Here is a 13,547-nt window from a genome sequence, read left to right as displayed (position 1 = left end):
TTCTTCTTCTTTTTTTTTTTTTTTTTTTTTCAGACAGAGTCTCACTCTGTCATCCAGGTTGGAGTGCAGTGGCACAATCTCAGCTCACTGCAACCTCTGGCTCCTGGCTTCAAGCAATTCTCATGCCTCAGCCTCCTGAGGAGCTGGGACTACAGGCGTGTGCCACCATGCCTGGTTAATTTTTTGAATTTTTAGTAGAGACAGGGTATTGCCATGTTGGCCAGGCTGGTCTTGAACTCCTGGTCTCAACTGATCCATCCAACTCAGCCTCCCAAACTGCTGGGATTATAGGCATGAGCCACCATACCCAGCCCAGACTCTACTTCTAGCAAAAGCAGAGAAGCACCATGCCCAGGGGCAAATGACAAAAGGTAGAGGGGAAGAAAGACATTCGCTTGGTTGTATTCGGAGCAAAAAGCATCTCACATTATCCTCTCTTACATAAATGAATAATGAGGGACTTTGATTATAGGACAGAATAGCTTTCAAACACAAAAAACAAAACGATTTTAATAGATCCTAGTTTCAGAAAGATTTTTAAAAATAAAACTTTAAAGTAATACTCTCTACTTTCACTCAGGCTCAGTTCTAAAATGTCCAAAGGGTTTTAAACTGACTCAATGCTCAGATTTTAACTGTTTAAGACTTTTGAAAATGTACTGCTTTAGAAAACAATTTATCAACTAGTGAAGGCTCAAAAAGCAATCTAGTTCATTTTGCATTTGAGGCAGGGTTTTGTTTTTCTTAAAAAACTCATTTGAAATGTAAAAAGACAGAGAGAATTATCCCCACCCTCAAGAAAAATGTACTAAAACTAAATATATCACTTTCATTTTTCCATATTTAGTTCTACGCTAGTATCTCTTCAGTGATGCTAATATTTAGCATTATTCACACATTGGAATTAACAAGATGATCATCTGAAGGCCAATAGTTTATGCTCTAATGCAGGTGAGCAAACACGAACTTGTCTGTTCTTTGAATAGTTCTGTATCTAGCCATTTTGCAAGGCTAACCCCAAATTCTTCCTTGAAGTAATTAAGTGAGACAAGTAAATGACAATCCAGCTACTTCCTGAAGTTTTACACAAGAACTTCTCAGGAGCAGGCACTAAGGAGAGACGATCTAAGAAATGTCTCCAAATAAAAGGTACTTAAATATCTTAGCAAAGGCAAAGTGTTCTGGGGCATGGTTTTATGTGCAGCCAAGGCCACTCAAAAGACAAAACTGGCCGGACATGGTGGCTCACACCTGTAATCCCAGCACTTTGTGAGGCCGAGGCAGGCAGATTGCTTGAGGTCAGGAGTTTGAGACCAGCTTGGGCAACATGGTGAAACCCCATCCCTATTAAAAATAGAAAAATGAGCTGGGTGTGGTGGTGTGTGCCTATAATCCCAGCTACTTGGGGAGGCTGAGGCAGGAGAATCGTTTGAACCCAGGAGACTTAGGTTGCAGTGAGCCGAGATCACACCACTGCACTCTATCTAGCCTGGGTGACAGAGTAAGACTCTATATAAAAATAAAATAAAATAAAATAAAATAAAATAAAATAAAATAAAGCCACAGAAGGCAGTCAGCCTCTCTGCAAGGTCCCAGGGCTGCCACTAGCAGATTAGGCAAAGGTGAACCTTCTCCTAGGTGGTGCAGCTCAGCTCCAGGGGGTGTAAACACAGGCTGGGTCTCTGCCCCCTCTGTGGAGCTCCTGTCTGTGGAGCTCCATGCTGCATGAACAACCTACACAGCTGTACACGGCAGTCCTGTGAGCTCCTCAACCTGAACGTCAAACGGTGTTTCCACATTCAGGCTTTCATCCTTGCCCCAGAATGCCCGCATGCATTTTCAGTTACAAATGGGAAGAGAGAATTATTTCACAGTCCCACCACCAAGACTGGGTCTCATTAAGATTCTAGTGCCATGAATCAGCCCTAGAGAGTGAAAGAGTGGTTTAAGAAATGTAATCATTTCCTCCCACGCCCCTACAGGGATGTTGCGTTGGGACTTACCGTGGTAATTCCAGCCACATGACCCAGGATGGGGACCAGTCACTGGGTGGGGCCATGTTGTGGTTGGAGTCCAGTGCTGCTGGGCTGCTGCAGTCTTCCTGGGGCTCATACTCTTTAACTTCCAAAGCTTTGAGTACTATCGAGGACGATGTTCTTTTCAATAATGCCACTGCCTCACTCCGGCTAACCTCTGTCAGTTCGACCCCATCCACATTCAACAAAATGTCACCTGATGGCCAGAGAAGCAGAAGCTATCTTGAGTGAGAGCACAAACATGACTTCTGCTTAAAGTGCAAGGGGGTAGGGGCTGACTGGGATGCAGAGATGCAGAGGGTAAAGGTTTTCTTTGTTGATGGGAGGCTGGGTGCTCACAAAGCAAATGGTAAACAGTGTGTGCATTCCAAGGTGCTGTTAAGACTTGTTTGGGGTTTTCTAAAGCACACCTATTGGTGTTTGGCTCTTGCTGAAGGAAGGAAGGAAGAGAGAGAGGAAAATTAGTCTTGTTCACTATTTAATCAAAGAAAACCTACTTTTTCACTCTTTTGTTTCTTGTTTTTAGCATAAAGTAGGAGGATTTGGCAAAAGCTCCAGCATTTGCACAGAGCCAGGCATGTAGTAGGCATCCAGTAAATATGGTTTGAATGAAAAGAAACTACCCATGAGAGTGTCTGGCAGAGGAGTCGTGGAGCTGCACTTTTTTTTTTTTTTTTGAAGTGGAGTCTTGCTGTCTTGCCCAGGCTGGAGTGCAGTGGCCGGATCTCAGCTCACTGCAAGCTCCGCCTCCTGGGTTCACGCCATTCTCCTGCCTCAGCCTCCCGAGTAGCTGGGACTATAGGCGCCCGCCACCTCGCCCGGCTAGTTTTTTGTATTTTTTAGTAGAGACGGGGATTCACTGTGTTAGCCAGGATGGTCTCGATCTCCTGACCTCATGATCCGCCCGTCTTGGCCTCCCAAAGTGCTGGGATTACAGGCGTGAGCCACTGCGCCCGGCCAGAGCTGCACTCTTAAAGAAGCAGAAAGAACAACATTTTCATTGCCAAGGTGAAAATAGCTACTACTGGTTAAGCACCTACAATGTGCAAGATCATTTCCATACAGATCATATAATCCTCTAGCTCATGTTCTGTTAAGAAGTCATTTGTTAACAAGCCACTTTGTTTGGCCTCATCATTCTCCACCCAGGTGTTTTGCAGAAAAGAGAAATTAAAACATACATCTCTCCTATTTCCATTTTCTATTCTTTTATCTTCATCCTGTTTCTTTCTGTCCTCTTTTGCTTATCTTTCTTATACAGAATAACCACAGCAAGAGTAAAAAAGATAGGAGGAGAAAAAAGAGAAGGGCCCTGAGTCCTTTCTGACCCAAAAGAAGCATCTTTCAGCCAGCTGACTAAATCTCTTAATATACCATCCCCCTATGGCTCCTCAGGCTCAGCAACTGTACTTGGGAAACTTCAATTTATCTCTTGAATCTGGACTTTTAAATGGCATAAATCCTCATTCATCCGAGCTACCCTCTTGTATGAACTGACAATATTATTAAGGATACATATTTGTAGAGGCAAATTTGATATCACCTTCCTTTATTTATTCAAAGTAGCCCAGAACATATGAGCTTAAAGTAGTGAAATACTTTTTACCCTGGGAAAGTATCTAGCATGATACTTTCACTTAATGAGTATTCATTGAATCAAATCTATCAAATGAGTTTTTCTATCTAATTCACATAATGGAATAATTCATGAATTAGTTTCACCACTGGATCAACCCACCAAAGAACCATGTAGAATGAATGGAACTAAATTATGCCATTTAATAGAGGTAACTTGCTCATAACTTTAGCAGTTCTCTATTAATTCCTGGAACTGTTTGGAGATTCCAGCTTTACTTGCAGGCAAGTTGGCCTGCAACTAAGAAGAGTGGAACCTGGTCTAGTATCTATACTCAAACCAGTCAAGGGCAATGGGTAACAAAAGTCCTGGCTGATCACTCCCACATTCTCTCATTAATTTTGAAAATAGTCACCTAACACAACAAGCTACTAATTTCTCATAATACTCTGCCATCCCAGTGCCTTTAACATCCCTTTACTTTTTACCTGTTTTTATTCTTCCATCTCTGCTTATGACTCCTCCGGGCTCAACACTGATGACATAGATAGGCAAATCCCATTCTCTGTGCGACGCTCCCCCTGCGACTGTCATGCCGAGAGATTCGCTGGGGTCTTTTTGGATATTTACCACCTTCTCATGACAAGTAATTTTAGGATGGAGGGGCTGAAAGCACAGACAGAAAAACATGGCACATGAATTTACAACTCTGGTAGTTTTTGAATGTAGAAAATGCAAAGTGGGTTTCCGTTTTCTAAATGCAAAAACTACCAAAACTGCATAAATTATGAAAAGTGCATAAATACAATGGTGGTTCTGGAAATCACAGAGAAAGACACGTGGAAAGAACCCTCAACTTATTCACCCCAACCATAATAGGGTTACATTGTCCCAAATTCTATAGGTTAACTCAGATAAAGTTTACATTTCAAAAGGAATGAGTAAAAATGGAGGAAGGAACAGATTAGAGACCATTAGAAAAATACATTTCTAAAATATTTTTGGTGGAGACAAAGCCTTGCTTTATTGCTCAGGCTGGTCTCGAACTCCTGGCTCCAAGTGCCTTGGCCTCCCAAAGTGCTGGGATTACAAGCATGAGCCACTGCGTCTGGCCATGGAAGAATCTTAAGTACACAGACTGCACTCAAAATTTCGCAAGTGAGTCATTTATTCCTGATAGTAGTGAGTCAGCATTTCAGAAACGCTGTCATTTATGAGTATCAGAAACTTCTCTAAGTTAAAAAAAGTAACCACATTTTATAGAGTCTTCTTTCACACCTGCTCAGTACTTACCAGACAGCCTTGCCTGCGGTGAGCAAGCAATGTTTAGTTGTGCACTGAGGGGCTGGATGCAATGGCTGAAATACCACAAATACGACATGTATGCATGCATGTGTTCTGTGTCTCATGAACCAATGTTCATGACCATTTCCTTTCTCAACCAGAAAGAGACCAATGTCAGCAATGGAAAAAAAAAAAAAAAGAAATAATCTGTGAAAGCTTCACACCCGGGGTTACCTGACTTTGGCTGGAGAGGAGGATAGTTATGTATGATAGAGATGACTTTTCTATCTATCTTTTCTCTCCATTCTCCTCACCCTACTTTGGACACCTTAAAATGTTCCTTGATGTTTAAAAACATAATTTATGATAAAATAGTTTAAGCTAATTAAAAACACGATGGGTACCTGAGTATTTCTCAAATTATAAGACGTATTTCTATTTTAGAATATTTGCTTTGGATATTTAGAATAAAACATTTTAGACAAGTAACAAAGCATAAAGAATAACAGAATGACCTACCCATGTACCTCAAAACCCTACATCAGAAATAAACATTCCATGTGCACTTAGTCCCTCTGTGACTCTTTCTGCTCATAGTCCTTTCCTCCCCACAGAGGGAAACCATGCAAAATTTGATGCCTATTATTCCTTGACTTTTTTAATTGGCTAAAAGTTTTCTGTCCCACAAATCCTGCTTTGCCTTCTTTGGTATTTCTTTGAATTGTTTAAGCTCTTATTTTTAAAAAGCTACCTAGTTTCCTAAACCAAACAAAATTTTAGTAAGAATATAAAAATTGAAATCATCAAAGAATCATATACGTCTTAGTTTTATTTTAAATATGTCACTTTTTTGTGAGGATATTTCAGAAGGCAGATAGAATATAAGTTAAAATGGAAATAATTACAATTCCCACTAAGTCAATTTGTATGTTTCCAGGAATTAAGACACATGACAGAGGGTTGCAGCAGAAATGTGATCAGATCCTCCCAGCTCTTTCATGATGAGGAGGTGGAAGGAATTATAAAACCACAGTGCAGATGGAGGCTACCTTCTCCATAATTTGATGACTTAGAATATGACATATTCTAGTTAATTCAACTAAAATTAGTTAATTGGATAAAAACTTCAATTAAGTTAATAAACTAGTTTTCCATTAATAAAGATGATCAGTTAAATTTAAACATTAAGCATTTACTAGCAAAAAGACATCAGGGAGTCTCCTTATCCGTAAAATGTTTTAGTGGAATATATTTGGTCTGTCTAGACTCCTTATTGTAAATAAACATGTAATTTATGGATTTATGAGGCTTGACTGGCTGGAGAACCCGGAAGGGTATATAACCTTGTAGGCTCTGTAATTAACACAGCATACAGCAGAGACGTTCCAAAATAAAAAATTTGATATTGTTTCTGTATGTATTACTCAAAAACTCAATTTGTAAGCTATTCCAACCAACATATAGATTGACGTGGAAAGAAAAGGGCATTCCCTACTCTCTGTTGCAGGAAGAATGAGCTACCGTTAAGAATTTTTTTTAGTTACAAGTGATGCCATGAAACCAGAACTCAGGAGAAATGACTGAAAGAAGCTCATTAGCATCACAACAGGATGCCAAGCTAAAGCCATAGGACTCTTAATTTGGACTAAACAAGGTTTGTGTTGCTTAAACACGCATCTAAGTGAAGAGGTTAAGGCATTGCATCTAACAGAAGCCACAGAGAGAAGTACAAATTGGGCTGCGTCACTTCATTTAAAGAGAGGCTGCAAACTGGTGGCCTGAAGAAGGAATTCCACCCACAGATCCACAGTGTTTTAGAGTTTTCTGGATTGAATGCCATATAACATGTCCTCTCTGGTTTGCCCCAATCCCCAACACTCCCTAATGTTACATGAGCTGCAAGTGTTTAAATTATCTTCCTGGGCCCTTCAGCAAACACAAACAAAAACTAAAAGTAGCCGGGAAATCATTGATTTCTAGGCAGACCAAAAAATTCAAAAGCCAGAAACCAAGCGAAGTGTTTGCTTCATTTCAAAGTGAATAAAATACAGTCTTTAAAAAAGATGACTCTTGGTAAAAACATGACATTTATTTGGCTTAGGCTAGAAATCAGGTCCCTGTATGAGGTCTGCATGATCAGGTTTCAAAACCTTCCTGCACCTTCCTCTCTCCTGCTTGGATGGGAGACACATGTTATCTCTTCAAGTCTTAAATATGGGACTTTGGGCTTTTAGTTTTACAAGTCAAAGTGTCTGTTTAAGTAAAAATGTCCTGAGATGACACTTAGAAATGTTAAAGCAAGCAGCCTTCCCAAGAAATAGCTCCTTGCAGGAGCAGGGGACCTGCCCTAGAGGCCTCACCTTGGGAGTGTTGCTCCTCTCCCCTGGCCCTGGGGACCAGCTGCCATTGCTGTTCCAGCTGGCTTCCTGAAAGATGTCAGGGCTCCGCCGAACCTGGCGGGACACGATGAGGTGAACACGTCTTTCACTGGCCTGGGCAAGAAGACACAGGTATTAGCCACTGTCAGTTTCCATCCACTGCATCCAGCACGAGGGGCTTACAAAGACATCACTTTGATTATACCATTTTTTTTATGGCAAAACATAGTTTCTAGTTTGTGGTGTTTTTTTGTTAATATCCATCTTGTAATTTGGCAACAGCATGAGAGCTCTTTCCTTTATCCTTAAACCAGGTAGTGAACGTTGCTCAAAGGGAAAATCTAGGGAAGGTTTGGTTCCTTCCAGTCTTTGAAAAGGCATCATTAGATATTGCTAATTCGTTTTTAATTAATGGTTCTACCACACACAAGCCATGTCCTAAGTTCTTCCTAGAAAGAATTAGGTTCACAGTGTAAAGCAGCAGCCCAAAGCAAAGGTCTGAGATCAATGGTACACAGTAAAGAAAAAGAGATAGAGTTAATGGCAGTAACCTGCCACTATAGGAAGAGAAATCCTGAGTCTGACACTTGCAAATATTTGGGCATAGGAAAGGTTTAGCACTTTAGAAATATGGGGATGACTTCATACATTAATATGTACAGCCTAATCAAAATTCTTTACCTTCAATTCACAATCACAAAGACATGGAATCAACTTAAGTGCCCATCAACTGATGGGTGGATAAAGAAAACGTGGTATGTATATACCATGGAATACTACTCAGCCACAAAAAAGAATGAAATGTCTTTTGCAGCAACTTGGATGGAACTGGAGGCCATTATTTTAAGTGAAGTAACACAGGAATGGAAAATCAAATACTGCATGTTCTGACTTGTAAGTGGGAGCTAATCTCTGGGTACGCAGAGGCATACAGAGTAATATAAAGGACTTTGGAGACTCAGAAAAGGGGAGGGTGAATGGGGTGAGGGATGAAAAACTGCCTATTGGGTACAGTGTACACTATTCAGGTGACAGGTGCACTAAAATCTCAGACTTCACCACCACACAATGCATCCATGTAACCAAAAACCACGCATATCCCTAACGCTATTGAAATACAAAATGTTTCAAAGACTGCAAAAGAGTAATTTGCCTTGATTCTTTATTTCTTATGGAACTACCACTTACTCTGACTGCTAATTCTCTCTGCTATGTACATCGATATTTGGACAGGCATTCAGAATAGCAAATATAGTACTTATTGGAAAGGTCTACTCCACATGATTGATATGGTTTGACTGTGTCCCCAGTCAAACCTCACCTTGAATCATAGCTCCCATAATTCCCATATGTCATCGGAGCGACCTGGCAGGAGGTAATTGATTCATGGGGGCGGGTCCTTCCCATGCTGCTCTCGTGATAGTAAGTCTCATGAGATCTGATGATTTTATAAATGGGAGTTCCCCTGCACAAGCTCTCTTGTCTGCCACCATGTAAGATATCCCTTTGCTCTTCCCTCCTCTTCCACCATGATTGTGAGGCCTCCCCAGATACGTAAAACTGTGAGTTCATTAAACCTTTACAAATTACCCACTCTCAGGTATGTCTTTATTAGCAGCACGAGAACAGACTAATGCAATGATACATTTACAATTTGTCTTTCTGCCACAGATTAGCTTCACATGTGTCGGGTAGTATGGGTCATTATTCCAGAATTGCTGACCATTGAGATTTCAGAGCTGCAGGTCATTCAGACTAAATCTTAGACCTATGAAACTCACATAAATGGAGCTCTCTGGTGGCCTATGCTGAAATAGCCAGCTGACCTCATTTATCTCTTTAGTAAAAGCTGAAAATGAATGAGATATGGAAGATTTGATTAGAAAGGTTCCCAAGACAGACCTGATTTAGGGACAAGGGAGATGGAAGAGAGAGGAGTAAGGTTTGGTGGTTTCTGTCTTCATTCCATCCCTTGCCCACTCACCACCACAGCAGAGAAGATGCCAGCCTTCTTCCTATACAGGGATGGTTATTGGGCTAGGGGAGAAAGTCAGGTCATGAAAGGACAGCATTGAAATTCTATGCTCTTTTCCATTGACTCAGACAATGGGGGTGGAGATATTTGCTTCCTGTCTGCTATGGTCTGCACATGTTTCCCCAAAATTCAGATGTTAAAATCCTAATCCACAACATGGTGGCATTTGGAGGTAGGGCCTTTGGGAGGTGATTTGGTCATGAAGGCAGGTCCCTCCTAAGGGGATTAGTGCCCTTATGAAAGGGGCTGGAGGAAGTTTGTTTGCCCCTCTACCATGTAAGGATAAAGTGAGATGGTGCCATCTGTGAGGAAGTAGCCATCCCCAGACACCAAACCTGCTGGTGTCTTGATCTTTGACTTCTTGACTTCCAGAACTGTGAGAAATAAATTTATGTTGTTTATAAGCCACCTAGGATAGTGTGTTTTGTTACAGCATCATGATGGACTAAGACACTGCCTTTTCTGCATCTTCCTTCCCAGAGCACACAACTCACTCTCAGGAACTAGGACCTTGTTTTAAAAATCTCAAGTAAACACACTTTGGGAGGCTGAAGCGGGCAGATCACTTAAGGTCAGGAGTCCAAGACCAGCCTGGCCAACATGGTGAAACGCCTTCTCTACTAAAATACAAGAATCAGCCAATCATGGTGGCAGGCACCTGTAATCCCGGCTATTTGGGAGGCTGCAGCAGGAGAACTGCTTGAACCCAGAGGGTAGAGGTTGCAGTGAGCCGAGATTGTGGCACTGCACTCGCGCCTGGGTGACAAAGCAAGACTCTGTCCCCCCTCCCAAAAAAAAAAATTCTTAAGTAAAAACCACCCACTAGTGAAACCATATTCCTATGGTTGTCTGACACTAACCAGTCCAAATCTTCACGACTTTGCGTTCTTATAACACTTCTTCTCAGGGCTCTCTTGAAACTTAGGGGTCATGATTTGGGTGGCTGTAAATTAAATGAACTTTTAGGGACAACTGCCTGGGTACAGTAAGAGTGTCTATTGTAACATCAAAATGGATGATCAGCCAGGTGAGTTGACTTATTTCACAAAAATTAGAAAATCCATCTGAAAAGGGCCCAAAAAAGAAGTTGGAGTCCTCTGCCCCATGCCCTTCACGCAAAGCCCGGCCATCACTTCTGATCTCCCCAGCCAAGGCTAATGTGCCCTTCCTTTGTTCACCTATCTTGAATTCCCTAGTGTTTCTCATCACATATAAAGCTTGTGTCTGAACATAACAAAAATAAAAAGCCCAGGAAACAATTGTGAAGAAAGTTGACATGAAGAACGATGGAATTAGCCAACTAAATCCAATTCTTGAAAGAGTATTTTGTAAGAGCTGTGTCTTTCTTTGTACGGTAAGCCTCCCTTCTTCTAAATAAGATTATCTTTGGGAACTCTCTAAAGCAAAACTTACTAAAAGAGAAGAAGTGGTGAACATTCAGGTCAAAACCCCAATTACTGAGCTTGAATTTGCTCTCTTTGGGGAAACTCTGATGTTTTGAAGGATCCCAGCAGTGTGTCTGTAGGCCTGCAAAATGCATCATGTTCATTTTGGACGAGGAGCAGCCACATGATCTAAGCACCTCAAAAGAACTTAGAAACTTTTAGATTTACACATCGAATCAACTTGCCAGGCAAAATCCAAATTGCCGAGGAGAAGCCTGCAAGAACTATTTAATTCACATTTTCAAGGACAAATTTCTCACTGGATTTTCAAATGCTGGCTTTGGTATTAAGTTGTTGGCAGGAATAACACTACAATAAATAACTCTGGTATCAATTTACTTGGAAAGAAATTCTCTGCAAGACTGGATCTGTGGCTCTTACCAACCACCTTGTAAACTCACAGGAAGACTTTGTTTGATGCACTTTTGTGGTGTTTGAAGATATAAGGTGGAAAATGGGCTAATATGCTTGTCCTGGCTTTAACTCCTATCAGGAGCTGGATTCAGTGTAAAGAAACATCCCCTAGCACTACAGAATCTTTCTTTCCACTGGTATGAATGTGGTGTGAGTGTGAGGAGGGGGAATATGGGGGAGACACAGAAAGACTGAATGAGAAAATGGCAGAAACTTGTTTATTTCACACCTACATGATATGTGCCAAGAAAGTGGATACAGCAGATCTGTCATTCCAGCAAGCAAAGAATAGCTTGCTGCAAGAAAGAGGTAAGACAGCTTCTCTCTTGCATCTCTTGGGATGTTGCAATTTGGGCAAAAGGATGGTTTAACAACGGTGGCTACCTTAATTAGAAGGCATGACTTAAAGTTTCCTCTCCTCTCTCCCTTAAGAATCCTAGATTGTGATCTAGGCAAATTCGGGACACACTGGTTACAACCTACATAGCTTGACTGCTGTACCATATTCTTTCTCTCCCAAGAGCGCAAGCATTAGACTCCCTCTCTCTTTTCCGCCCTGGGCCAGTTTCCTCCTTAGGAAACTTGGTGGTCCTCCGCTCCTGGGAGGGTACCATATTGATGCCAAACTTAATGAAGACACCCAATTGGCAGAGTGCACTACCACCCAGAGCTCCTGGGCTCAAACGACCCTCCAGCCTCAGCATCTGGAGTAGCTGGGGCTACTTCACCCGGCATCCCTCTCTCTTTCTACAGGCAAAGAGGAAGGGGTTCTGATGCCACCTATATTCTCCCCTGTGGACTTTAGCTTATTGGCAGCCTCCTGACAAGCACTCTGTCCCCAAGGCTGATCTATGCCTACCCTGGGCCAGACACCACACTGGGAACCTTGAGGACATGGTTCCTGCCCTCCTGGATTGTTTCCTACTGCAGGGATAGTCAGATGGGAGTGCCATGAAAGAGAAATAGCAAATATACTTAAGGGTTTCCAGAGATGGGACCGATTACTTCTGACTGAGGAAATAGGAACCATCTAATATTCAGGAAAAAAAGAGGGTTAAAACTAAGTAGCATTTGTATGGAAGGACTTGCTTTCTGTCGTTTTGTTTAACGACTGCTTTTCTCTGTTGAGATTTGACTCAAAACTGCCAGTCATATTTATATGATGGAACTAAGCATTTTGCAGAGCTGTACGCTGGAGCACAGGGCATCTTTCTAATTTCTTGGCATTGCATGAATCCATACAGTGGCTAAGAGAAGGAAAACATAGTCCAGAAGCCTCATTTATATGTACCCATCTTTAAATAACAAAGCCTATCTCTTATAGCTGGAAGGAGTCTGGGAGCATTGCACTGTGATCTCTTGCTGATCAAGCATCTTCCTTTGTGTTCAGCCTGCAATTGACTCTTTCCCTTCCAAAATCCACTATGGCTGATGAAAAATGCTCACACTGTCAGGGCGTAACATAGATTTGCAACTTCCCAGAACAGAGAGATGGGAGTCAAACATGCCACCACACAAGGAGCAGCATTTTGTAGAGCTGTACACTGGAGCACAGGGCATCTTTCTACTGCCTTGGCATTGCGTGGGTCCATACAGTGACTATGAGGGCCAGTGATAATGTACAGGGAGAGCAAGAACTGGTCAAGTACCTGTTCTCATCCAGCCAAAGGCTTCACCTGCTCATTGGCAGAGAAGGATTGGAGTTAAGCCAAATGCATGACAATATTTGCTGCCTTTTTGACATATAGGTATATGCTTAAGTAAAATGTATAATAAACTATATAAAATGCACTGGGTTCATTTGTTATTGTGCTTCTCATATGAGTTTTATAATGTTTCAAGTTAAGAAAGTTAAGAGTTGCCACCCTCTCCCCACAATGCCCCAGGGTATTATTCTATACACACACTTGAAAGGAGACTCTAAACCCACTGCTGGGCATCAGGACTGTGTTATTCAGAGTAGGCAGACCATGTACATAGCTCCCTTTATAGAATAGCCTTGGTCCACAGGAGACTCATGCTTGATTGTGTGGGCCCCTTGTTACAGAGACAAGTGAGAGCTGTAATGCGACTGATAACTATATAAGCTACTTAAAGAGTTCGTCCTCGAGAGAGGGCGGGGGAGCAAGATGGCCGAATAGGAACAGCTCCAGTCTCCAACTCCCAGCACGAACGACAGAGAAGACCGGTGATTTCTGCATTTTCAACTGAGGTACTGGGTTCATCTCACTAGGGAGTGCGGGACAATCGGTGCTGGTCAGCTGCTGCAGCCCGACCAGTGAGAGCTGAAGCAGGGCAAGGCATCGCCTCACCTGGGAAGTGCAAGGGGGAAGGGAATCCCTTTTCCTAGCCAGGGGAACTGAGACACACAACACCTGG

The 13,547-nt window shown here is 42.0% G+C and overlaps 1 protein-coding gene across 3 annotated transcripts in view; it reads right to left on the bottom strand.

Annotated features, from left to right (window-relative positions):
- Nucleotides 1-13,547, bottom strand: part of LNX1 (ligand of numb-protein X 1, E3 ubiquitin protein ligase) — a 198,739-nt gene that overhangs the window by 14,113 nt on the left and 171,079 nt on the right. For all 3 annotated transcript variants that reach the window (XM_011966515.1, XM_011966514.1, XM_011966516.1), the window contains 3 exons: nucleotides 7,257-7,388; nucleotides 4,101-4,278; nucleotides 2,004-2,232 (listed from right to left, as the gene is read on the bottom strand). In XM_011966515.1, coding sequence (XP_011821905.1) covers nucleotides 2,004-2,232; nucleotides 4,101-4,278; nucleotides 7,257-7,388 — 539 coding nt within the window. The remainder of the gene's footprint in view (nucleotides 1-2,003; nucleotides 2,233-4,100; nucleotides 4,279-7,256; nucleotides 7,389-13,547) is intronic.

The sequence above is a fragment of the Mandrillus leucophaeus genome, unplaced genomic scaffold (genome assembly GCF_000951045.1).
Source record: "Mandrillus leucophaeus isolate KB7577 unplaced genomic scaffold, Mleu.le_1.0 Scaffold762, whole genome shotgun sequence".
Taxonomy (NCBI): Eukaryota; Metazoa; Chordata; class Mammalia; order Primates; family Cercopithecidae; genus Mandrillus; species Mandrillus leucophaeus.
The sequence above is the reverse complement of the archived record's forward strand: the minus strand, read 5'-3'. Positions and strand labels throughout refer to the sequence as shown.